Raw genomic sequence first — 25,760 nt, forward strand, 5'->3', positions numbered from 1 at the left:
GCAGGTCTGTTTTCTGTAATTACCTCCCATCTCTTAGAAATCCCCATTGAGGTGTTGGCCTTAGGAGCATCAGTTTTGAGCTTGCTGATCTGTGGACTGGAAAGCACGGCCAGCCATCCTCAAGCTCAGGAGGCTATCCGTGGTGGCTGAACAGTGTGAGAGCGAAGGCCATACCATGCTCAGTCCCTGCTTTGACCTCACTGAGGCATTTCTTTGGTTCTTTCTGCCAAATGAAGTTTGACTTGGAGTGAAGGCTTTCTTGAAGCAATACTGGGGTGTAGAAGTAGTTTAGACAAACAGAACATCTCTCTTCTCTGCCTGTCCTCCTCTTTTGCTCTTAGATGGGCTACGGCAGCCGAGCTCTGCAGCTGCTGCAGATGTACTATGAAGGCAGATTCCCTTGTCTTGAGGAAAAGGTCCTTGAGACTTCACAGGACATTCGCACTGTCAGCAGTGAGGTAAACATCTTTTGGCTGAATTTTTGGTTCCTGGAGGATAATTCTCTGGGTTTTTAAGAGCATGATTAAGAACTGTCTGGTGGTCTGGGTTCTCTGAGAAGTAGCAGATTTCCTGTCCCAGTTTGGAGAAGCTGCTTTCTCCAGCTACCACTTCAGCTGAGAACCAAATCACATTATCAGCATCACCTGGAAGGTTGTTACAAACGCAGGTCCTGAGCCCTGCCTCTGACCTCCAGAATCGGAAGCTCTGGGGTGGGGCCCAGTAACCTGCATCTTTGCAAGCTCCCATGTGCCAGCTTAAAACCACTGCTACCTAATCTCCGTCTCTTAGAACTAAACCCAGACTGAGGGAAGTCCTGTCTTTGTTGGTAAGCATCATGCACAGTGGGAACTGTTACAGCTTTTCACCCACATTCATTTGGTTTCTGCAGGAGGGGTGCAGAAGGGGCTTACATTTAAGGTCAGGCTCACAGGTTCATTCCTGGTGGGTGTCACTAACCTTCCTCTCCTTTGCTGGGTGGTCTCTGTTCTCTCCTTGGCATCTGTCAGGCTGTCAGCTTGTTGGAAGAGGTTGTCACTCCCCGGAAGGACCTGCCTCCCTTACTTCTCAAATTGAATGAGAGGCCAGCTGAGCACCTGGATTACCTGGGTGTGTCCTATGGATTGACCCCCCGGCTCCTCAAGTAAGGTTTGCCTGCCTTCTTCCCTGCCCCCCACAGCCCCCTTGGCCTTGGCAACCTGGAAATGAGGGCTGGGTCAGCTGTGTATCTGCTTTTCCTGCTGGTGTCTGCCAGCCGTCTGCTGGCTCTCCGTTTCCCTGGCCTTTCCCATCTTCATCTGTCAGCTGCTACCAGAAGGCATCCACGGTGACTTGCTCTCTTTGTATCTTTGAGGTTCTGGAAACGAGCTGGGTTTGTTCCTGTTTATCTGAGACAGACCCCGGTGAGTAGGGTGTCTGGCAGAGGGGAATGGTATGGGTTTGTGGTTGCGGTTGGTGTCAGGTCTGCCCTTGTATAGAGCCTGCCACTTCCTGCTATGCTGTGCCTCCAAGAGTTTTGTTCTGATGGGTACAGAAAGAGCCACCTCCACTGAAAGGCCATGTGATCACACTTATACCTCAACACGCAGTACCTGCCTGCTGTGTACCTGGTTTTGTGCTTGATTATAAAATGGCAGAGGTGCACAGGGACTTGTTCATCGAATTCTGGAACCCTATAACCTAGAGGCCTCCTTGAATTTGTTGGAAAAAAAAAGATGTAGGTGAGGATTGCGGTTGTGCAGACTTACAGGTTGTTGTTATCTGAAGTAGGTATATAACTTGGATGACAGCCATAGAGGATTATTATGGAAGGGAAGAAAGTTAGTGACTCAGTGAATAAAAAAAAAAACATTTTTTTAAAAATCAGTGAACAAGATAAGCTATGAAGCTTATTTTTTAAAGGGTAGAAATAGGCAACAGAAAGCAAACAAATGAGAAATTTTCAGTCTTATATGCTACAAAGAAAACCGAACACTGAAATTATAGTGGTGTGAGCTGTCAGGCTTATGAGGGGTGACCTTTCACACTGAAACCTGAATGACCAGAGTTGACCAGCCATGTGACAGTCATGAGAGAAGATCCTTTCCAAGCAGAAGGCACAGCAAGCATAGGACCTGAGGTGGACATGAACTCAGTGCTTTGAAGGAAACAAGGGAAGGCTGTGGCTGGAGAGTCCTTCCAAACGAGGGTGGTGGTTCGTGAGGGGGCATTTAGGCCTGGGGAGGATGCTGTGTTTCTTCCCCTTCAGTTGGAGAAAGGGGTCAGAGGAGAGGAGCTGTGGCTTCTGTGTGGACAGTGGGTGGTAGTGGCCCAGGAGCAGAGGCAGGGGGATGAGTGGGTGAGATGCAGTTTGGACTGAGGAGGAAGAGGTGAAGGTGGAGAGAGGTGACCAGATGCAAGGTGTGTTCTGGAGGTCCACCTGACTAGAACTGAAGGATTGGATGTGCAAGATGAGTGACCAGAAGGACTAAGGATAATTCTTAGGATTATGGCTTGAGAGAATGGATGAGAAACTGGGTGTTGGAGGCACTTTTTGCAAAGACCCACAGGGCAAGGACCAGGTTTGGAGGTCAAAGTGGAACTGTTTTGGCATAGTGTGAGATGCCTATTAAACACTGAAATGGAAACCTGGAATAGGCAGCCATTACAGGAGACTGGAGTTCCAGGAAGAGGCTGGGGCTAGAGAGAGGGTGATCTGGGAGTCATCAGCATATTCTTAATAGAATATACTCCCTGGGACAAGGGTGTTTTCTCTTTTCTTCACAGCTGTAACCCCAGCATTCAATGGCATCTACTATGTCTAGTATGTATTTAATAAATACTTTTGTTCAGTGTATGAATACATATTTAAAGCTATTGAAGATAGGGCCTGAAAGTAGATGGAAAGGAGGGGGAGTCCTTGGACTCTGCACTGTGTAGAGGACTGGGTTGGAAGGCAAAGCAAGGGAGACTGAGAAGGAGTGGCCTTAATCTGTCAGAGGAAGTTGAGGGTATGGTGTCAGATTAACAAGTGTTCCAAGAAGGGGACCCAGTTGCTGTCAGAGAACAAGTAAGATGGGGACAAACAGTTGACCATAGGACTTGACAGCATGGGTGATGGGAGTGAAAGCAGTCTCAGTGGAGGGATCGACCTGAACGAAGAGAATGGGAGAGTGGGGAAATGGACCACGAGTAGGTAGATGGTGCAAGGTAGCTGGCGGAGGACTGCAGTTAAGCCAGGTTTGCCAGATGGGAGATTCCAGAGCATGTTTGCTGCAAGACATGATCCTTTGGAGATCAAGCAGGTAATAGTTGAGCTGAGGCAGTCTGATTGCGGGAGTGCAGGCCTTGAGGAGGCCAGGGGCTGGGACGCAGAATGCAGGAGGAGAGGTGGCCACCACATCCCTCACAGCAAGAGGGGAGGCAGAGAGGGTGGGTACAGAAGTGTCAGTCTGCTGGGTGAGTTGGTGTTGGGAGAGTGAAGGAGCTCTCCTGATTCTGCTTTGTCCAAAGGTTGAGAGGTCATCAGCCGAGAGGAAAGAGTGTTGGTTTGATTTTGGAGGGCGCAAAACCAGTAGCCAAGGGTAGTAGCCATTGGAAAGTTTAAAGTTGGGACTGGTAGAGATGACTGGGTGCTCAGCTTTGAGGCAGGCACAGAGCAGCTCCTAGACGGACCAGGTCCTTGACGAGTTTGGGTGAGGTATAACTTTGGCAGTCAGCTGCAAGGAGAATGCACACCACTGAGGTTAGCGTAGACTGTGGTATGTCCCCGTGGTCTTAACACTGCATGCTGGTCATCTGTGACTTGGTGCTGGTGTTTGTTACATGAATGTTCTTCAGTTGAAATCCATTAGATATTTTTATGGTGTAGGGCTTTATGTTTGTTATGTATTAAAAACTTAAAAATCTGTGGTCACTTACTCAGCACTAAAAAAAGCCTGCACTTGCAATCATGTACTTTGCCAGCATGGGAACTCTAGGTTTTTACCTTGGAGTTTTGGCTGTAAGTCCAAAACATGATTGGATCATGTGGAGTTGAAGCTGTAATGACTCTGAGTTCAGAATCTGACCCATTGGGAGCAAGTAGCTCACTTCCATGGCTCTGGAGAGCTGAGCCAGCTGTGCTGCACTACTCTGGAACTGAGAAAGTTACAGAGTAGGGTTGTCTTTGAAAGCTGCAGTGTAGGAGCTGAGGCCATGTGGACTGTGAAGGCGAGGGCTGTGCTGTGGAGGGCTCCTCTCCTGGCTGGGGAGGCTTATGGAAGCACTGAGTCTTACTGCTCTGCCTGCTTGCCCTTTAGCAATGACAGATCATCCACAAAAGGGTGTTCCTGGTGCCAATTAGGCATTTGTGTTTCCCAGAATGACCTGACTGGAGAACACTCATGCATCATGCTGAAGACGCTAACTGACGAGGATGCAGCCGACCAGGGAGCATGGCTCTTGGCCTTTTGGAAAGGTGGATTACAGTGAAGTGGGGTCAGTGGGGTCATGGGCAGGGGGACCTCCACACCTCTGACACTGTGTGTTTGTGCCCCACAGATTTCCGAAGGCGGTTCCTAGCCCTGCTGTCCTACCAGTTCAGCACCTTCTCTCCTCCCTTGGCTCTGAATATCATTCAGAACAGGAATGTGGGGAAGCCAGCACAGCCGGGTGAGCAGGGCCGGAGGGCGTGGAGGGCTGGTAGTGGCTTGGTTGTGTGGAAGTAGGAGGTAGGCACTGTGGTCCAGGAAGACGTCTAGACTAGAAATTGAGGGGCCGTTTGTAGGCCTACACCTACCACGACGGCCTCCCTCTCCTAGGGGTGTCATCACACAGTGCCTTTATCTTCACAACAAGACTTTGGGGATGTGATTTGACTTCATATGTCAAATAAGGTCACACAGATAGTTGTAGACCCAATTTAAACCCTGTGGGCTAGGGTAACTAGCTCAATTCTGAGGCTGTTTCCTCATTCATGAAATTGTACTAAGAGTATGTGGCCAAAACATAGAAGTGCTTGGGGCATATAAATTATCTTTGAATATTTAAAATACAAAAATACTTTAGAGATTTTTAGTATTAATATCTGTGGGGATGGGTTTTTTTTTCCTGTTGTTGATATGTAGGTGTGTGTGTATATACCTTTTTTGCCAATTATATTTTGATGGAAAAATCTTGTGTTCCTTGAGCTGGGCAGAGCATACATACTTTCTGTGAAGCTGGGTCCTGAGCAGAAATGACAGAGTGGTGTGTGTGTTCCTCTAACCCTGGGGCTTGGTAGCCTTTCCTTGGTCTGATGTGTGGGCATGAAACTGTGAGCAAGGGTCACATGCCAGTTGTTCCCCTCCCCTCCCTGCATGGCCTGGAGCTACCTGCCCTTGGCAGGAGAAGGGTTAGGGCTGCCCAGCGCAGCGTGCTGTATTGCTGGGCAGGCACTTCCCAGTGGCTCCTCTCCTGCTGCCCTCTGGCTGAAGGCCTATAAAGGAGTAGCTGGGACGTTGCCACCCTGGGACCATTGTGCATTCTGTGTGGGAATCCTGTCAGACTCCTGAGAGCACGCCTAGCTGCCCTGACCTGTCTGGTTCTGTCGCATGTATAGCCCTACGCCGGGAGGAGCTGGCAGCGCTCTTCCTCCCCTATGATCTGAAGAGGCTGGAGATGTATTCACGGAACATGGTCGACTATCACCTCATCATGGACATGATCCCAGCCATCTCCCGGATGTATTTCCTGAACCAGCTGGGGGACTTGGGCCTGTCTGCTGCCCAGTCAGTAGGTTACCTGCTGCTCATGTGCTGGGTTTGTGGAGTGATTTATGTGCTGGGTGTTGGGTTGGGCACTTTGCCTTATTTTTGTGCATTTAATTCCCCCAGTTCTGGTAGGTGAGTAGTGGTCTCCCTGTATTACAGGTGGAGACATTTGCCCTCTGAAGTTGAGTCATGTGCCCAGCCCTATAGTTAGTAAGTAAAAGAGCTGCAGTTTGAACCCACATTCTTCCCACCCTACCACATTGCCTTGATTCTTACTCTGCTTCAGCAGAGGTACAGGAGCACCCTGAACTTGCAGCTATAAGCAGCTATTTGTCAGGATAGTAAGTTAGGGATTTCAGGAAGAGGGAGTATTTCTTGGTGATTTGAGTAACAGGATGAAAGAGAAGATTCTTGAGAAGAAAATAGTCATTGCCAGTTGATATTTTTGTACCAGATAGCTTTGGTCAAAAGAGCATAATTCTGGTTCTTGGAATCATTTTGAAATGGGCAGGGTCATGTCCTAGAGGCCAGTACAGCATATTTTCCATCTTCTAGGCTCTTCTTTTGGGAATTGGTCTGCAGCATAAGTCTGTGGACCAGCTGGAAAAGGAGATTGAGCTGCCTTCTGGCCAGTTGATGGGACTTTTCAACCGGCTCATCCGCAAAGTTGTTAAGGTAATCTTGGCTGAGGACAGGGTTATGGTCTATCTCTAATAATGTAACATTCCACTCCCTGTCCAAAGATGAATAGATGTTAACACTTGGCCATATTTGCTGCAGATATTTAAACATGGACACACACAGAAGTCCGAGGCTTCAGCTTTATCTGTAATGTTGTGTGTCCTCCCTCAGAGGACTGTTAGGAATTTGATATTTTTCCAGGCTGTGTTATTGAGTCCCTGTGAATGCATGTATTTCTAAACCATGTAGAGTATATGTTAAATGACTTGGTAATGAGTAGCTGGGTCCCCACTGCTGCTTCATCTTCTTGTCTGTTCTCTTTTGTAGCTATTTAACGAAGTGCAGGAAAAGGCCATTGAGGAGCAGATGGTGGCAGTGAAGGATGTGGTTATGGAGCCTACAATGAAGACCCTGAGTGATGACCTGGTATGCCCTGCCGAAGGCTTTGGTCACACCAAATGAATGCTCTCGCCCCTTGAGGAAGAGCCCTGTGCCCAGAGCCAGCTCCGGGTGTCAGGGGTGTTTGTGTTCTGTGGGTGGGAGTGAGTGTGCGCTCCCAGGGCTTCCCTGGGTGTTGCTCCTTCCTGCCCTGATGTACACAAGCCCACACAGTCCTAGACTCATGCCTCCCACCGAGTGTGTGTGCAAGCAGTCCAGCAGCCACTGTTGCAAACTTGTTTGTCCTTTTAGACTTTTCAGAATGCACATTTTAGTAGGATGTATATGAACCCCTCTAACATGGGGTGTGGGCAGTAAACTGTGGAGAAGATGTTTGCTTGTCATGGTGGTATTCTATCCTCTCGCTTTTTTCTGTGATTTATCCCCTGCTTGACTCTGAGCTACTCTGTCCGTGGGGCTTTGACCACAGGATGAAGCAGCAAAGGAATTCCAGGAGAAACACAAGAAAGAAGTGGGGAAGCTGAAGAACATGGACCTCTCTCAGTAAGGCCCCCTCCCCTGTTTGGTGTGGGGAGGCAAAGGCTCTACCTCAGGTTCCAGGGCCCTCAGAAGCTGCCTCCAAATTGCTTCTAATTGACATCCTGCATGCCCTGGAAGCTGTGTTTCTTGGGATTGTTTTTAGAAGCATTAATAGCTAAAAACCTGCTGATTTAGTATTTGGATAATTTTGGAGTCTTTGGTTTCCCCAGATTAGCTCTCCACTTTGACTTGCAAATCATCTCCCAAGATTGTAGGGCTCCATGTCATGCCTTGGGTGCCTCAGGGAAGGGGGATGCTGAGAAATGAACATGCACTTTTTATGGCCTCTTTTCTCTTTCTGGGTTTTGCATGTGTATTTGTTTAAAGAAAGGATTCTACTGCATACAAACGATCAGAACCCCTTGCTCTGGAACCTTCTGTGTACTAGGAATCCTAATGCCTTTTGAGCTTCAAACATAATGGTATTGCCTGCACTGTGGACTGGTATGAATAACAACTCCGGAATCAGTGGTTTCTGAGCCTCTGACTTGCAGTGCCCTTGCTGGATTCTCAGTATTGGTGGTTGGTGGACGCATGTGACAGGTGGCCAGGAGGGTCCTGGGCAAGGGTTTCAAGCTCTGTCCTCAGCTTTGCAATATCAAAACCTTGACTTGCTAGGACTCCTAGATCCTAGAGGTTGGGTATGTGGGGCAGGGAGAGGCAATTCTAGGGCTGGTGGGCAGATGCCTGGAGGTAGCAGTGAGTAAGATTGGAGGAGGTGGGTGATGGAGGCCTCTTTGATGGGTAGTTAATGAGAATCAGGTGGCAGAAGTCAGGCAGCTGCCTTCTGGGCAGGATGGTCCTGTCACTGACTCCTCCTGGCAGGCCTGGTGACCCTCCTTGCTCCATCCATCCAGCTGAGCTTCACATCTCTTGGCCCTGCTATATGCCTGTTACCCTCTCTCTGCTGCTCAGATACTGACAGCATGCCCTGGCTTTCGTGGCAGGATGTGTCTGATGAGGATATTGTCAGTCTCATTTTCTTCTGTAGTTGTCTCTTCTTTCAAGCAGGCATTGATATTTCGCTTCTTTTTTTTTTTAGATACATAATCCGTGGGGATGACGAAGAGTGGAATGAGGTTTTGGATAAAGCTGGGCAGAATGCCTCGATTGTCAGCCTGAAAAGGTGAGGCCTGGCAGACATCTGACAAGAGAGGCCTTCTGGGCACTCTGAGTCTCCAGTATGTCACCAGGCAATAAGGAGGTTGGAGCAAAAGCTTTGAGAGAAAATTGCTATTCTTTCCTTTAAGGGTTGTTACTTTTGGATCATACCATATGGTAGGACCATTGCTCAGGCCTGGGTCTCTGCATTCCTCGTATCCTGCAGACATGCCAGGGTGATGGGTTTGGGAGAAGAGCCCTGGAGCTGCTGCTGACTGAGCACTGCCTCTGGGCTTTACTATAGTGTCCCGTTCCTCCTTGGAACAGCAGAGGTGGCTGTTGTATTACTACCACTGCTTTGAAGAGGAAGGAAATGATGCTTTAAGCTGTTAAGTAACTTCTGAGAGGCAAACAGCTAATTAGAGGCAGAGCCACAATCAGGCCCATGTTTGTCCACTGTAAAGCCCATAGTTCCACTTGCTACACTCACCTCCCTCTAAACCAGTGGTTCTCAAAGTTTTGGGTCTCAGAGTTCCTTATGTCATAAAAATTACTGAAGGCCGCAAAGGGGTCACCCTTTTATGTGGGTGATATCTATCAATATTTCCCATACTAGAAATGAAAAAAAGGAGAAATACTCAGAATTAATAATCATGGACTCATTAGGGTTTTGTTGTTTTAAAATCTTTTTCTCATAAAAATTTTAGTGAGAAGAGTGGTTTTGTTTTACATTTTACACATCTCTTTTTTTATCTCACATAATAGAAAGCAGCTGGATTCTCATATCTGTCTCTGCTTTCAATCTGTTCTGCTATCACATGCCTTGTAGCTGCTAGAAAACAGAACAATTGTGAGAGAATGAAAATGAAAAAGGCATATAATAGCATTAGTATGGAGATGGTTTTGACCATAGGTCTACCTAGAAGGGTCTTGGGGACCCCAGGAGCCCTTGAACCCCCCTTTGCAGAAAAGGTTGGAGTGAAGGTTTTCAGAGGGGTGCATTTGTAGGGAACAGTAGGTCCTTGGGCTGGAACCTACATCTGAGTTTCGCTTGGGAAGAGAATAGGACTTCCTCCGCCCCAGGCCTCTGGAGAGGAGGTATCCACAGCTGCCTTGGGGCTCAGTGGGGAGGGTAAGTTCTCGGCATTGCTGTAGGACTGGGTGCCCTGAAGAGTTTATTTGGAAAGATGAAATCTTATGACTCTAGGAACTAAAGATCCCAGAAATCTGATACTGTATTGTGCATTCTCCATAAGTCACTGCAGTATTTTGAAGGTTCTAGCATCTATGCCAGCTTCATTTCCCAGATGCTCTGATGTGGCACAAGAGCCCACTGTCAGTGCATCCTAATTCCTGGCTTGGACAATATGGCAGATGTGGCGTAGGGCCTATGATGGCAATGGCCTTGAGTATTGTGGCTTCGACTGAAACAAAAATCCGGGGAATGGATTCCCTGGAGATTCAAGATGGTGGTGTGAGAGGTGAGAGAGAGAACTCCTCCCAAAACCACAAATAGTATGAAAATATAGTTAATACAACTAACCTAAAACAGTAACAGGAAAGAAGGCTGAACCAGACTGCATACAGACCTCACAAACAGAGCAGACCTCAGGAAACAGGGTAATGTACGAAAGCCTTGATCCAGCAGGACCCAGGCCCTTCTTGCACCCCAGCTCACCAGCAGGAGGAAGAGAAACGGAGCAGGGAGTGGGTGGAAGCCTGGGACTGCTGAACACCTAACCCTGGAGATCTGCTTTGTGAGCAGAAACTTACATTGTGTGGTGCTCTGGAGGTTGGGGAGCTGGGAGAGCCGGAGTGCTTGAGAGACTGAGAGACTGGCTGTTTGCAGAGGAGGGTATCCACACCAGGCTGCTCTGAGACAAAGCAAAGGCAGGCAGTCTGAGAGGCTTCCTAGCAGTGAGAGGGCTGCTGAAGGGGCGCGGTTTGCACGGAGCTTGCTGCACGGAAGAAGGGAGGTGAACAAGGTTGGGCACACACTGTCCAGTAGGCTGGGAACTTTGAGGAGCTTCAGGCACTCCATCCCCCTGGCTGGCTACTCAGCTCCAAGGCCCGCCACTGTGACACGCAGCCTGCCGAGCCCTCCTCCTGGCCTGATAGCAGTGGCTTGCAAACCACCAGTCACTGTACTGGCATCAGGCCAGCCAGAGGGAGGCCCTGCCTGCAACAGCTAGAGAGGCAAAGCACAGAGACTTACACCTGTGTGCACAGCCCACTGGCTCTGATACTGGAGACAGGCACTGCAGACAGAAATCAGGAAACAGATCTTTCCTCCCCCCAGGCACCAGCTCTGCTCCCCTACGACCCCCAGCCTCACTCTAGGGGCTGAGCACCTTCAGAGACTGGAGCTTCTGGGCACTAGAGGGCACCACATAGAAATATGAAACATCAAAAGAACCTGGTTCAGACCAAAATCTCACAAACCCAGAAAAAGGGCCAAATGAAACTGAATTCACCAGTCTTCCTGAAAGAGAGTTCAAAATAAAAATTATAAACATGCTTATGGAGGTACAGAAAAATATTCAAGAACTCAGGAACGAATTTAAGTCAGAGATTCAATCATTAATAAATTCCATAACTGAAATGAAATGTACAATGGAGGGATTTAAAAGCAGATAAGATGTAGTAGAAGAGACAGTAAATGGAAAAGAAATTAGAGAAGAGGAATACAAAGAAGCTGAGGTATAGAGAGAAAAAAGAATCTCTAAGAATGAAAGTATATTGAGAGAAGTGTGTGACCAATTGAAACGGAACAGTATTTGCATTATAGGGGCACCAGAAGAAGAAGACAGAGAAAAAGGGATAGAAAGTGTCATTGAGGAAGTAATTGCTGAAAACTTCCCCAATCTGGGGAAGGAGATAGTCTTTCAAGCCATGGTGGTGCACAGATCTCCCAACACAAGGAACTCAAGAAAGACAACATCAAGACATATAATAATTAAAATGGCAAAGATCAAGGATGAAGACAAACTTTTAAAAGCAGTTAGAGAGAGAAAAAAGATCACATACAAAGGAAAACCCATCAAGCTATCAGACTTCTCAACAGAAACCTTACAGGCCAGAAGGGAATGGCATGATACATTTAATGCAGTGAAGCAGAAGGGTGTTGAATCAAGAATACTCTACCTGGCAAATTTATTTAAATTTGAAGGACGGATTAAATAATTTTCCAATAAGCAAAAGCTGAGAGAATTTACCTCCCACAAACCACCTCTACAGTGCATTTTGGAGGGACTCCTATAAGATGGAATTATTCCTAAGGCTAAATAAATGTCACCCAAGGGATAGACAAAGAGTACAGAATATGATTTATTACATACAAAGAACGGAGGAGGAAAAGGAGGAAAAAAAAAAAAGAACCTTTAGGTTGTGTTTGTAATAGCATACGAAGTGAGTTAAATTAGACTGTTAGATAGTAAGGGGATTACCCTTGAACCTTTAGTAACCATGAATCTAAAGCCTGCAATGGCAGTGAGTACGTACCTATCAATAATCACCCTAAATGTAAATGGTCTGAATGCACCCATCAAAAGACAGTCACTGAATGGGTAACAAAACAAGACCCAACTATATGCTGCCTACAAGAGACTCACTTCAAACCCAAAGACATATACAGACAGAAAGTAAAGGGATGGAAAAAGATATTTCATGCAACTAATGGAGAGAAAAAAGCAGGAATTGCAGTATTTGTTTGTATCAGGCAAAATAGATTTCAAAACAAAGAGAGTCTTGTACAAGAGACAAAGAGGGACATTACATAATGATAAAGTGGTCAGTTCAGCAAGAGGATATAACTATTATAAATATCTATGCACCCAACACAGGATGACCTACATATGTGAAACAAATACTAACAGAACTAAAGGAGGAAATAGAATGCAATGCATTCATTTTAGGAGACTTCAACACACCACTCACTCAAAAGTACAGATCGACCAGACAGAAAATAAGTAAGGAGACAGAGGCACTGAACAACGTATTAGAACAGATGGACCTAACAGACATCTAAAGAACACTCCATCCAAAAGCAACAGGATACACATTCTTGTCAAGTGCGCATGGAACGTTTTCAAGAATAGATCATATACTAGGCCACAAAAAGAGCATCAGTAAATTTAAAAAGATTGAAATTGTACCAACCAGCTTCTCAGACCACAAAGGTATGAAACCAGAAATAAATTACACAAATAAAATGAAAAAGCCCACAAACACATGGAGGCTTAATAACATGCTCCTAAATAATCAATGGATCAATGACCAAATAAAAACAGAGTTCAAGCAATATATGGAGACAAATGACAATAATTTAACACCACAAAATCTGTGTTATGCAGCAAAGGCCATGCTAAGAGGGAAATATATTGCAGTACAGGCCTACCTCAGGAGAGAAGAACTATCCCAAATGAACATTCTAAACTCACAATTAATGAAACTAGAAAAGGAAGAACAAATGAGGCCTGCAGTCAGTAGAAGGAGGGACATAATAAAGATTAAAGCAGAAATAAATAAAATGAGAAAAAAAACAATAGAAAAATTAATGAAACCAAGAGCTGGTTCTTTGAGAAAATAAAATAGGTAAACCCGTAGCCAGACTTATCAAGAGAAAGAGAGTCTACACTCATAAAAAGAATCAGAAAGAAGAAAGGAAAAATCACTATGGACACAGAAATACAAAGAATTATGAGAGAATACTATGAAAAATTATATGGTAACCAACTGGATAACCTAGAAGAAATGGACAACTTTGTAGAAAAATACAACCTTCCAAGGCTGACCAAGGAAGAAACAGAAAATCTGAATAGACCAATTACCAGCAACGAAATTGAACTGGTAATCAAAACACTACCTAAGAACAAAACTCTTGGACCAGATGGTTTCACTGCTGAATTTTATCAAACATTTAGTGAAGACCTAATACCCATCCTCCTTAAAGTTTTCCAAAAAGTAGAAGAGGAGGGAATACTCCCAAACTCACTCTACCAGGCCAACATCACTCTAATACCAAAACCAGTCAAAGACCCCACAAAAAAAATTACAGACCAATATCCCTGATAAATATAGATGCAAAAATACTTACCAAATATTAGCAAACCGAATTCAAAAATACATCAAAAAGATCATCCATCATGATCAAGTGGGATTCATCTCAGGGATGCAAGGATGGTACAACACTCAAAAATCCATCAACATCCACTGCATAAACAAAAAGAAGGACAAAAACCACATGATCATCTTCATAGATGCTGAAAAAGCATTCGATGAAATTCAACATCCATTCATGATAAAAACTCTCAACAAAATGGGTATAGAGGGCAAGTACCTCAACATAATAAAGGCCATATATGATGAACCCACAGCCAACATCATACTTAACAGTGAGAAGCTGAAAGCCTTTCCTTTAAGATCAGAAACAGGACAAGGATGCCCTCTCTCCCCACTTTTATTCAACATAGTTCTGGAGGTCCTAGCCATGGCAATCAGACAACACAAAGTAATAAAAGGCATCCAGACTGGCAAGGACGAAGTTAAACTGTTCCTGTTTGCAGATGACATGATATTGTACATAAAAAACCCTAAGGACTCCACTCCAAAATGACTAGATCTAATATCAGAATTCAGCAAAGTTGCGGGATACAAACTTAATACACAGAAATCTGTTGCATTCCAATACACTAATGATGAACTAGCAGAAAGAGAAATCAGGAAAACAATTCCATTCACAATTGCATCAAAAAGAATAAAATACCTAGGAATAAACCTAACCAAGGAAGTGAAACGCTTATACTCTGAAAACTACAAGACACTCATGAGAGAAAGTAAAGAAACCAATAAATGGAAACACATCCTGTGCTCATCGATAGGAAGAATTAATATTGTCAAAATGGCCATCCTCCCTAAAGCAATCTACAGATTCAGTGCAATCCCTATCAAAATACCAACAGCATTCTTCAATGAACTAGAGCAAATAGTTCTAAAATTCATATGGAACCACAGAAGACCCCAAATAGCCAAAGCAATCCTGAGAAGGAAGAATAAAGCAGGGGGAATTACGCTCACTGACTTGAAGCTCTACTACAAAGCCACAGTAATCAAGACAATTTGGTACTGGCACAAGAACAGACCCATAGACCAATGGAACAGACTAGAGAGCCCAGATAGAAACCCAAGCATATATGGTCAATTAATATACAATAAAGGAGCCATGGATATACAATGGGGGAATGACAGCCTCTCAATAGCTGGTCTTGGCAAAACTGGACAGCTACATGTAAGAGAATGAAACTGGATTATTGTCTAACCCCATACACAAAAGTAAACTCAAAATGGATCAAAGACCTGAATGTAAGTCATGAAACCATAAGACTCTTAGAAAAAACATAGGCAAAAATCTCTTGGACATAAACATGAGCAACTTCTCCATGAACATATCTCCTCAGGCAAGGGAAACCAAAGCAAAAATGAACAAGTGGGACTATGTCAAACTAAAAAGGTTCTGTACAGCAAAGGACACCATTAGTAGAACAAAAAGGTACCCTACAGTATGGGAGAACTTATTCATAAATGACAGATCCGATAAAGGATTGACATCCAAAATATATAAAGAGCTCACACGCCTCAACAAACAAAAAGCAAATAATCCAATTAAAAAATGGGCAGAGGATCTGAACAGACACTTCTCCAAAGAAGAAATTCAAATGGCCAACAGGCACATGAAAAGATGTTCCACATCGCTAATCATCAGAGAAATGCAAATTAAAACCACAATGAGATATCACCTCACACCAGTTAGAATGGCCACCATCCAAAAGACAAACAACAACAAATGTTGGCAAGGATGTGGAGAAAGGGGAACCCTCCTACACTGCTGGTGGGAATGGAAATTATTTCAACCATTGTGGAAAGCAGTATGGAGGTTCCTCACAAAACACAACAGAAATGCCATTTGACCCAGGAATTCCACTCCTAGAAATTTACCCTGAGAATGCAGGAGCCCAGTTTGATGTTTGAAAAAGACATGTTTACCACAGCACTATTTACAATAGCCAAGAAATGGAAGCAACCTAAGTGTCCATCAGTAGATGAATGGATAAAGAAGCTGTGGTACATATACACAGTGGAATATTATTTAGCCATAAGAGGAAAACAAATTACCATTTGCAACAACATGGATGGAGCTCGAGGGTATTATGCTCAGTGAAATAAGCCTGGTGCAGAAAGACAAGTATCAAATGATTTCACTCATCTGTGGAGTATAACAACAAAGAAAAAACTGAAGGACCAAACAGCAGCAGAACTCACAGAACCCAATGGACTAACAGTTACCAAAGGGAAAGGGACTGGGGAGGATGGGTGGGAAAGGAGGGATAAGGGGCAAAAAGGGGCATTACGATTAGCACACTAGCAGAAGGCCCCACAGGTTTCCAGGGTAATTCCAGCAGCAGGAGCACTGGTCCAGCAGGGGTGCACAGGGAAGGCAGTATAGCACAGAGAAGATTAGTGATTCTATAGCATCTTACTATGCTGATGGACAGTGACTGTAATGAGGTATGTGGTGGGGACTTGATAATTGAGGGAGTTTAGAAACCATAATGTTGTTCGAGTCATTGTACATGAATGATACCAAAATAAAAATTGAAAAAAAAAATCCAGGGAATATGCTTGGGGTGGAGATGGCCTGGTACCATGTCCCACAGAGCTTGGCCTCTCTGCCATTTGTTTGGTCGCCACTGCCAGTGAGAAGCCTCCTGAATTAAGCAGCATGTGTGCTTGAGAGCTCTGAGTAAATGTGCAAGTTTGTACCTTTGGAGGTAAAAACACTGACATCATTTGAGGCCTTGCTGTTTTTTTCCTGAGAGGTCATTTCGTTCAGGTGATACTCATGGTCTCTGGATGGAGCTGTTCACTCTCCCCTCTCAGGGAGATGTTTGCTGCTGGAGCAGACCGCCACTGGAGCGACTCTTTAGCCTCTGAGGGTGAAGGTGCACGTGACAACAGCTTGCCGTGGTGGGGAGGTGGCCTTGTGCTGAGCGATCCCCGTGCTAATCAATGAGGAATATGCTGGCCAGCTGAAATGTGTAACCTGAGCTATTCCTTTGGTCTTTCCTCCTGTTTAGGAAAAACAAAATAACCAAGTATTGTACGGTTTTCTGGGGTCTCATGCTTTGCATTAGGGACTTCCTCACAGCCACAGGGATAGTGTTTGGTTTCCAGGGTAATTCCAAGTGGTGAGTGGTGCATGGGAATGTTTCCTGTGCTGCCTTAAACTTTTCTTGAGGTCTTGGGAGGGGGAAATGTACAGTGTCTGAAGAGGACTCAGATTTCAGGTGTTAGATGTAGATTTGTTCCTCCATAGACTACGAGCTCAGTTGGGGCAGGAAGTGGTGTATTCCCGGCCCCCCGGCACAATGTCTGGTATGCTCTAGGCTTGCAGAGAACAATTACGTCTGACACAACTTTCGTGTGGTGGAAATAATTTTTTCAGACAAAGCAAAAAGCAAGCTTAAAACAAAGTAGTCAAAGATGTTGCAGGTCTATGCATGTTTCACTTTTTCTGTTTCTGTTTCCGTTTTTTTTTTTTTTTCCTCCAGTGACAAGAAAAGGAAGCTGGAAGCTAAACAAGAACCCAAACAGAACAAAAGGTTGAAGAAAAACAGAGATGTGAAGACCAAGAAAGATATGAAACTGAAGTGGAAGAAATAGTGAAGAGAACCTTGGGCATCGGCAGCTGACTTGTAAGGAGATAACATAATTTTCTGAACTGTTTCTGGCTGGACAGAGCAGTGGCCTGGATTGTTAAAGCGATAAGAACTCCCGTCACACTGAGAAGCCTGCCAGGAACTCAGACACAGGCTAGCCTTGGCTTAAGGCACAATCACTGTGGAATGGGGTCTGCTTAGAACTCAATGTTGGGAACCTCCCCCAGTCCAGATCTTCCTTCCCCATGAGTCCATATTTTGCTTTGGACCCAACTTTTTTTTTACTCCTTCCCACACATGTAGAAGCCACACTGGCTCTCATCCCTTCTGGGGAGTTAAGTACACAGCTTTCAGGAGGCTGTTGGAGCACCGAGGCCTGGAGCAATAGGAGCACTGGTCCAACCAGGGGCCATGGCAGGCTGCTATTCTGTGCTCTGGGCTGTGCACGGCCTACACCAGGCTGCCTGGGGCTGCAGCAGGCCTGCTGCTTGGTGTCCCAGAAGAGCCTGAGCTTTAATTAAGGAAGCATATGATGTTGAGTCCCCGAAACTTATTATTTCATCCATTTGGGAGAAAAATTGTTGGGAAAGACCCTTTTGCCAGCAGGGGTGAGGGAGGGATAGAAAAACTATTTTTAATAAATAACATCCAGCAAAGACCAGTTTCTTGTGGGTGATCATTGACGTCACATAGGTGGAAGTTGCACCTTGCCCTGTTTCTTCTCGTGGAACTTGACTGCCCAGTGGACTTGGGAAGGTACTGGAATCAAGGCTGAGGGTGGGCAGTGTGTGAGTGACCAGGTTTATCAACCCAGGGAGAAGTGGCCAGTGCTGACTGGTGCTCACTGTGCTCATCCTGAGGGACTTGGTATATGGTACCTGGAAGCCGGCAAGCTGTGCCTCTTCCTCCCTTCTCCTGTCAGGTCGTTTGGTCCTTTCCATCTGCTGGGGACAGAAATTAGTAGTGGCTTTATACATATTTTGGTATGTTTGTCTGATGCTACCTACTTTAATCTCAAATTCAATACCATGTTATTGAAACCTTGACCCAGAAGGTCCTGTGCTGGTTTCTGTAGGATTGCTCCTGATCGCTCCATGTCTGCAAGAAAATTCAAGATGGAAGTCAGCTCAGTCATGTTCTTGTCTGACTGCATTATCTTCAGTTTCTCTTGGTCTTCCAAGAGTCCAAATACATCCTTTTTCACCCCTGTTAAGGAATCCAGGTTCCTTAAAAGTCAAATGCATGGATGGGGAGGGAAAGGGGAGCTTCTGAACCAAAGAAGATTAAACATGCAACTCCCAGGTCAGAGCAAACTCTCCTCACCTGAGTCTAGAACAGCTGTGCCTTGTCTCTGGGGGCATAGGGTTCTTTTGTCTCCAGGATCTGCAGCTTCTTGCCTGCAGACAGCTGTTAAGTCTGCATGAAAGTTTGCTGAGAGGGGAGCTGAAAATAATTTTTGACCTATTTCCTCAGGTGAGTGCCTATGCCTGCCTTTCAAAGATTTTCCTAGGAGAGTGGCCAAAAAGCAAAGTCAGGGTCCTAGATGGTCAGAGCTGGGTGGTACCTTAAAACTACCCAGTCATGGTGTCCTACAGGTGCAGGGTCCAGACTGGCTGAACCCTTGCTTGCTGTTCTGGCCCCAGAGCCTGTCCTCTGCTCTGCTCTGCTCTGCCCTAGGGTGCAGGGAGAAGCACTTTGAAGCCTGACGTCCTGCCTTTGACACTGGCTCTGCCTTGACCCTCACTGTGACCTTGGGCACACCACTTACCTCTGCCTACCGTCCAGGTCCACATCTGTATGACACAAGTGGGGAGTGACATGACAGCACCTCCCTCACAGGGCATGTGAGGAGTAGAATGTGAAGAGCATATGGTGAGTGCTCACAAGTCTGGTTCTGTGGCTCACATCAGAGGATAACCAGGGCAGCTGCTCAGTTAGCCCTGAGCACGGAGACTTACCGAATGAGGACTGGCTGTGTTCTCAAACCACAGCCTGAGCTAGAAGGAGTGCCACTTGGGTGGCAAGGTCCGTCCTCAGACAAGGTTCATCTCTGAGACTGCCTTCCCCTCTGAACACAAGCAGGAAGTGAACATTTTGCCTGCTGGGCAGTCCTGGCCCTGTTATTTGCAAAGCATGTGTTCCTGAACAGATTCCTGCACTCTGTCGTTGTGATCTTGGGTTCTTCAAACCTGAAAAAGCACACCTCCCCCAGACACCACCATCTTGTCCCCAGACAGACATGTATAAAGCTTTGCTGTCTTGGGAAATCTCACCTGCGAAATCAGTTCAGCTAGGACAGCTATCAACGCTGTCACCAGGATGGGGAAGGGGCTGAAGAAGCCTGAACGAAGAAGATTCCAACATGGTCTCCATCCCCTCGCCTGGCGTGTGCTGATGCCAGCCTGTTTCAGTGTCTCCACCGCTCATCTGGCCCCAGCAGTCCCAGAGAACTCCAGAGTGACCAGGAGACAGACACAAAGGGGGCTGCTGAGGCTGGGGGAGGGGAGGAAATAAGTGACCTTCACCTTGGAAAAATGTAGGCTCATTATCTGAGGCCATTACAACAGCTGCCAGTCTGCAGGCCTGGGGGACAGAGGTGGCTGGCATCCCCTCTGGCCTGAACAGGCAGTTCAGACTTGGGAGCAGGGGATGCCTTCGGTTCTATAAACAATTGGTTGAAGTTGAAATGTATGGATTCTGCAAAGGAGCAGAGGTAGCAGGAAAGGAAAAAGCTGGTGGCTTTCTTGTGGGACTTGTAGTTCTAAGGAGAAAGCTGTGATGACCCTGGCATCCCGCTGGGGTCAGGTAACCAGCAGAGAGGAAAGGAAAGGGGGAGTTTCGGGAGAAGGAATGCAGGGGCCAGGCTTGGACACCCGTCTCAGCCTTGGTCCAGGTCACATTCGAGCACCCTCATATCTGGTTGCCTGCATGGCGGCTGGTGTAGAATGCAATCCCTCCACTGTAGAACTGCTGCTTTCAGCCTGTTTCCCAGGGACTCCTGCTAAGTTCACTTCCTCTCCCCCAGCCTGCCTTTGACTGCTAGGAGTTGGAAGCAGGCAGCTGGAGGAGAAATGGGCCCCCTACGCTTCAGAGCAGCGGCCCTGAGGAGGAGGCCCAGTCACCAGGGGTGAGATAAGGTGACCAAACTCCCCCTGCCTTTCCCTTAGGGTCCTCCTAGCTTGTTTGGAAAAATGTCTGATTTTTTTCTCAATATTCAAGTGCTTGTTTAAGAGCGTGTTCCTGATACACCCAGGCTCAGACGGGTCCCATCCCTGCCTTAGATTGCCTTCTCTTTAACTTTCTGCCTCCCAAGAGGAAAAACAGTTGGGTCTCCTGTTTGGAGCTAGCTCGTAACAAGATCTTGACGTTTAGGCTGGGTGCTGGACTGAGCCGTGTCCTGCAGGAGTGGGGAACTTGTCGGAAGGGTGGATACAGACCTATGAAGAGTAGCTGCTGCAGATGGTTAGTGCTGGGGAGGGACAACCCCCGTGCCCTCCCTCACCCTCCATCACAGGATCCTCTGCTCCTCTGCTCACAGGACGGGGCCAAGGCTTATGCCTCCTCCCTGTGGCCCCCAGAGGGCACCACGGGTCGCGCAGGGCCCTTTCCCACCTGGGCCAGAGCCCCAGCTGGGCCTCAAACTGCCAGGCCGAGGCCCCACCCAGCAACGCCAACACCAGGGCTTTCCCAGGACTGACCCTGACTAACCCCGAGAGGCTGTCATGTAGTCTCCCAACTCCTGAGCACTGGCCTTTCACTGGACCCAGCCACTCTGCTCACTGGTTCCCAGTGACCTTAGGCATTTCTGTTCCTGCCTGAGGTAGGAAGTAATTTTAAGAAGTCTTTCTGACTAGACTTTGCACCTGAAACAACTATGACCAGTTCTGGAAAACTCCTGGTCCTGAGTCACTGGCTCACTGTCCTCCATTACCAGGTGACACACCCAGCTCAGGGTCAGCAGGACCTGGAGGTAGCAGCCACCTAGGGACAGGTGCCCCCTCAGTAGGGCAGGCCTGGGTGGAGAAGGCTCTGCCCCCAGTTTGCTGGGCCACACAGGTCTAGACTCTGTCACTACTGAGACCACCCCCACAGTCACTCCCACGTCAGGGCCGTGGGGGAGCCTGGGGTCAGGGGGGGTTGGAAAAGCCCGACAGCCGCTGTCCTGCCATCAGGCTCCCAGCCCTCCATGGAAACACCTTTTCTGTCAAGTCCAGGGGCACGTAAGTGCTTCGCAAATGGGAACCATCTAACAGCGGTCACCTCACGTGACAGAAGAGGACCACCAGGGCCTAGCAAGGTACTTGCTCCCTGCTGCGTGGTTGGCCAAGGTCAGCTCCAGCTCCAGGTCCTGGGGGAGGTGAGTCGGGGAGGTGGCCACTGCACAGCTTTTGGCAGGGGGTCCTCCTGAGAGACAGGAGCCCTGAGTGACCAGGACATCAGCTTGGGGTTCTCCCCAGCTCTGAGCAATCCTTACCAGGAGCAACAAGGCAAAGGTCATTATTAACAAGTGTTTATTGTTAATAAAACCATGGTACATTTACAGTAAGTGACATTAACATATAGTTACAGTATCATACAATGTACAGCAATAAAATAACACCTATTCCTTTGTACATTCAGCTCATGCAGCTGGTCAAAAATATTTTCCAGGATTTCAAGTCCCCGGGGGGCTTTTCAAGATGCCTAAAGCTTTACCTCCTGAAGTGCCTGGGGCTTTGGTGAATAAATAGTTTTCTAAGGTGTGGCCAGACAGCTGAAGAAGGCTACCCCGGAGCAAGCTGTCCGGAAGGCTCCCTCAGTGTCTGGCCCATAAATATGACAAGGTCCTGGCCTCCTGCCATGTTTCCACCCTGACGAGAGCCTGGAGCCCACAGCGTGTCGGGGGCAGGTAGGACTGGGGACGCAGCCGCAGGTCCTCTTCTCCCAGCCCTTCCCTTCCACTGTTTGCTGCCCCTCAGATCCCAGGACCTGCAGTTCCCCATGAGAAGTGTTGGCCCTGCTCGCCAGTCCAAATTAAAGAACTCTCACTTGAGAGACTGTCTGCTTCCTGAGCCCACAAAGGCAGCCTAAATCTAGGCCTGGGGGTTCAGAATCGATCCCTTGACCCCTAAAAACAGCAGCGATAACAGGTGAGGCCACTAGGCCCCTCCATCATACCCACTGCGTCCCTGTGCCATCCTTGACCCAGACTGGATGCTCTGAAGGCATCAGCTGGGGAACTGTCTTCTCCCAGTGACTGAGCAGGGTAGTGGTCAAGGAGGGCCTCTGAGGCCTAGACACCAAAGAAAAGGGGACTCAAAGTGACCCTCTGTGAAGGATCCACATGCCCTCTAGCTTTTCAAAGGTGTGGCCTTGAGGAATAAGTTCAGGGATTGGGCAGCCTTTCTGACATAATGTTGAGGGGAAATACCAGCTTTTGAATGAAGTGGCCTGGGTCCCAGACAGTATACATTCATAAGTATGCCTGTACCCTGCAAAACCCCGGTTGGGACAGTCTGAGCTTGCCTAGTAGTTAGGGCTTGGAGGGCATGGTCAGAAGCTACTTAGAGCAGAGCTGACCTCCAGGAAGGGAGAAGCACATGGTGGCCTTCAAGATGCAAAGGACAGGTGGGTGGAGGAGAGGGCCACCTTTTGGCCACATCTGCCTGCCCAAGGACAGATCACCAGAGAGGATGTCTGGCAAAGGGGGGTAAAATGAATCCCATGAGCCTGGCTCCAGGGGGGCCTACAACCAGCCCCCACAGGCAGGGCCCCAGCAAGTCCACAGGCCCTGCCTATGGGCTGGTCGACACCCCTGCAAAGCACTTGTTCCCAGCCTTTCCTGCCCACTGGGATGCCTAGAGACAGAGCCAAGGCCCAAAGTGGGTAGGGTGTGCTGGCTGGCGGCCCCTCCCCACACCTCAAACCCGGGAGGTGATGTAGACAGAGTGCAGGCGCTTGGCCAGGGTGCTTTGTAGGTCCTGCAGCGGCTCCAGACCCTGTACTTTGCTGCTGCGGCCATAGATGAGCTGCCGGAAGGAGTCCTGCTCTAGCAGAGCCTTCATGTGCTTGAGGAAGAAGCCCTCACAGAACAGAGCCAGTTCAGGGGCATTGTGGATCTGTAGGGGCAGACGGCAGGGAGACCCACAGCTTTAGCATGGCCTCATCTGGAAATGCCTCCACCCGCTCCAGACACTACCCATGGGCCAAGGCCTTGCTTAAGCCTCGGCCTGAGGAAGGCATGCTCTGTCTGCGCCTTGAGGTGACTTGCTCCTCCATGAGCATCCTCAGGTGGGACTGATCTGAGTTCAAATCCCAGCTATGCCACCAGGAATGTCAGTGAAGTCTTGTTCTTGGCCCACTGTTTTCTTTGCCTATTCCCCACTGGTGACAGCTTGTTGAATGGTAATCATCCCCATTGGATTGGAAGCTCCCTTACTAAGTGCAGGGACTGTCTGCTACTAAGTGTCCAACGTCCAACACAGGAGAGTTTATGTGGCAGATGCTCAGGAACTGTTTTAATTCAACAAATATGGAGTGCCCACTCTGGGCCAGGCATTGGGCTCCGGTTCTGAGGTCAGGGTCTTAAAGCTGACGCTATAGTTCAGGGGAGATGGAACCAAGGAAGCAAGCAAGGTAACCACAGACAGAGGTCAGTGCTGGTGGGAAAGAGGAGCAAGTGATGGCAGACAGTGACAGGTGTGTTGAGGAAGGCCCAGGAGCTTTATTGGAGGAGGGGATGGCTCCCACAAGAGACCTGGGGTAGGAATGAGCTGAGAGACAGAGGCCATGTGGCTGAGTGAAGGGACAGGGGCACTGAAAGGGGAGATATGGGCAGGCTCCTAGAGCCCTTGTCAAGAGTGATAAGGGGTTGGGTTTTACTTAGTCTGCAAGCAGTGGGAAACCTCTGGTGGGTTTAGGTGGAATCTTCTCAAAGAATCTTGTGTACTATGCCCTGTGAAAGCCAGCAGGTAGGGAGGCCAGGTCAGTGCCATGGCCCGAGAGAGATGGCGACGGCCTGGCGCAGGGCGGGAAAGCAGTGATGGGGGTGGAGATACTGCTGATAAGTTTCAGAGGTAAATGGCCTAGACATGGGAGATTTAAAAAAAAAAAAATATATATATATATATATATATATGTATGTATGTATATATAACTCTTAAGTTTGAGTCTGAGCAGCTGAGCAGATGACCATGCCGTTTGCTGAGAAAGGGGAGATTAAGGAGGACAGGCTGGGGAGAAAATCAGGTAGGAACCTATGAAACTGACCTGCTTCAGAGAGGCTCAGCCATCGCCCCCGGTGCCCCCATGGGATGTGGCACAGCTGGAATGTGAACTGGGCTTCACATGGCTTGGGAGCTCATCTCCCAAGCTCTCCTGCCAGACAGCAATGACCCAAGGTGACAGAGTGGTTGCTAAGCCTCCCTCGGCTCCCTCCACCGCCTTTCAAAGCTGCCAGGCCAGGAGGCAGCAGAGGCCTGGGTGGAGCAGAGCGGAGGGGAGGCAGCTGGTGGGCTTCTGGAATCCTCACCTTAGCATACTTGTAGGTGTTCACGGCACTCTCCACACTGAGGGTCTGGGAGCACAGGATCTCGCAGTGCCTCTGCAGGGCGTCCAGCTGGAACAAGCTGGCAGCTGACAGCAGCTGGCCGGGGAGAAAAGGCAGCCTCGGTGATGCGTGGCCAGGCCCGTGGCCCAGGCATCAGGGACCTGAAAGCCACTTTGTTCATGGGCCCTGCCTTCCTCCCAGCCCTCAGGGGCCCTGCCCACCCCAGTGGGTCAAGTCTGATGACCTTGATTTGTTTCTGTTCTAGGCCATCTAGGTATTTGCTGGAACGCTTTGGGAAGCATGCTGACTGGGATTTCTGACCGCAGGTCTTGAACTATAAGTTACGTGCTTCATCCGCATGGTAGCCAGGTGCCTGGCCAGTGCTGGGTCCATTTTCTAACCAGTGACAGGTAAGTGAGAGGCCCAGCTGCCTTTGGATCCTCCTGGGCCTACCATCCCCATGGGGAGTCCCTTTCTGATCCATGGGCAGGCCCAGCAGGCTGGACTGGATGGGTGCACAATTTCCCAGTCTCCCAGAACGGCCCTTCCCATCACCCAGGGAGAAAGGGCGGCCAGCAGGGAAGTGGGTCCTCCTCTCCTCCTCTGCCCATGTGGTGCCTTTCTGAGAGCAGGGTTGAGGCCTGGAAGATGCCTCAAGCTGGAGAGTCATAGGCAGGGAGTGACTGGGAGACGCGGGTAGCTGGGGAGCCGGCATGCAGGCTCCCTGCTCCTCTCCCCAGCAGGGAGGCAACCAGATCCTCACCTCCAGTATGTCGGCAGTGGGGATGTCCATGGCTTCCGTCCCTCCGTAGTACAAATACTGCATCATCATCTGTGGCAGGGGGAGAGGCTGCATGTGAGTGCCACATGGACACGCAGGGCTGGAGTTCTCATCCGGGCCCACCAGGGTGCCAGTCCCCACCCTGGAGCCCCGCCGTGCCCGCTGTCCCTCTGCATGCTGACACCTGCAGATACCCCACTGCTTGCTCAAGCTGAGAGCAAGCATCTGTGTTTTCCCCAGAACGCAGCCTCTAGAAGTCAAACCCAAGA

General features: G+C 48.1%; 2 protein-coding genes across 5 annotated transcripts in view; one reads left to right on the top strand and one right to left on the bottom strand.

Moving 5' to 3' along the window:
* Positions 1-17,840, top strand: part of NAT10 (N-acetyltransferase 10) — a 53,290-nt gene extending 35,450 nt beyond the window's left edge. For 2 of the 3 annotated variants that reach the window (XM_036891779.2, XM_036891778.2), the window contains exons 19-30: positions 342-458; positions 1,008-1,141; positions 1,352-1,400; positions 4,339-4,435; positions 4,519-4,629; positions 5,558-5,730; positions 6,264-6,383; positions 6,717-6,815; positions 7,258-7,331; positions 8,410-8,493; positions 16,404-16,561; positions 17,075-17,840. In XM_036891779.2, coding sequence (XP_036747674.2) covers positions 342-458; positions 1,008-1,141; positions 1,352-1,400; positions 4,339-4,435; positions 4,519-4,629; positions 5,558-5,730; positions 6,264-6,383; positions 6,717-6,815; positions 7,258-7,331; positions 8,410-8,493; positions 16,404-16,536 — 1,191 coding nt within the window. In that variant the 3' untranslated portion in view covers positions 16,537-16,561; positions 17,075-17,840. The remainder of the gene's footprint in view (positions 1-341; positions 459-1,007; positions 1,142-1,351; positions 1,401-4,338; positions 4,436-4,518; positions 4,630-5,557; positions 5,731-6,263; positions 6,384-6,716; positions 6,816-7,257; positions 7,332-8,409; positions 8,494-16,403; positions 16,562-17,074) is intronic. The other variant, XM_057507539.1, reaches the window with a different exon arrangement.
* A 5,104-nt stretch (positions 17,841-22,944) lies between these two features.
* The window catches only part of ABTB2 (ankyrin repeat and BTB domain containing 2), a 172,992-nt gene continuing 170,176 nt past the window's right edge, over positions 22,945-25,760 (bottom strand). For both annotated transcript variants that reach the window (XM_036891687.2, XM_036891685.2), the window contains 3 exons: positions 25,474-25,542; positions 24,693-24,806; positions 22,945-23,280 (listed from right to left, as the gene is read on the bottom strand). In XM_036891687.2, the coding sequence (XP_036747582.2) occupies positions 23,083-23,280; positions 24,693-24,806; positions 25,474-25,542 (381 nt within the window). In that variant the 3' untranslated portion in view covers positions 22,945-23,082. The remainder of the gene's footprint in view (positions 23,281-24,692; positions 24,807-25,473; positions 25,543-25,760) is intronic.

The sequence above is a fragment of the Manis pentadactyla genome, chromosome 9 (genome assembly GCF_030020395.1).
Source record: "Manis pentadactyla isolate mManPen7 chromosome 9, mManPen7.hap1, whole genome shotgun sequence".
Classification (NCBI taxonomy): Eukaryota; Metazoa; Chordata; class Mammalia; order Pholidota; family Manidae; genus Manis; species Manis pentadactyla.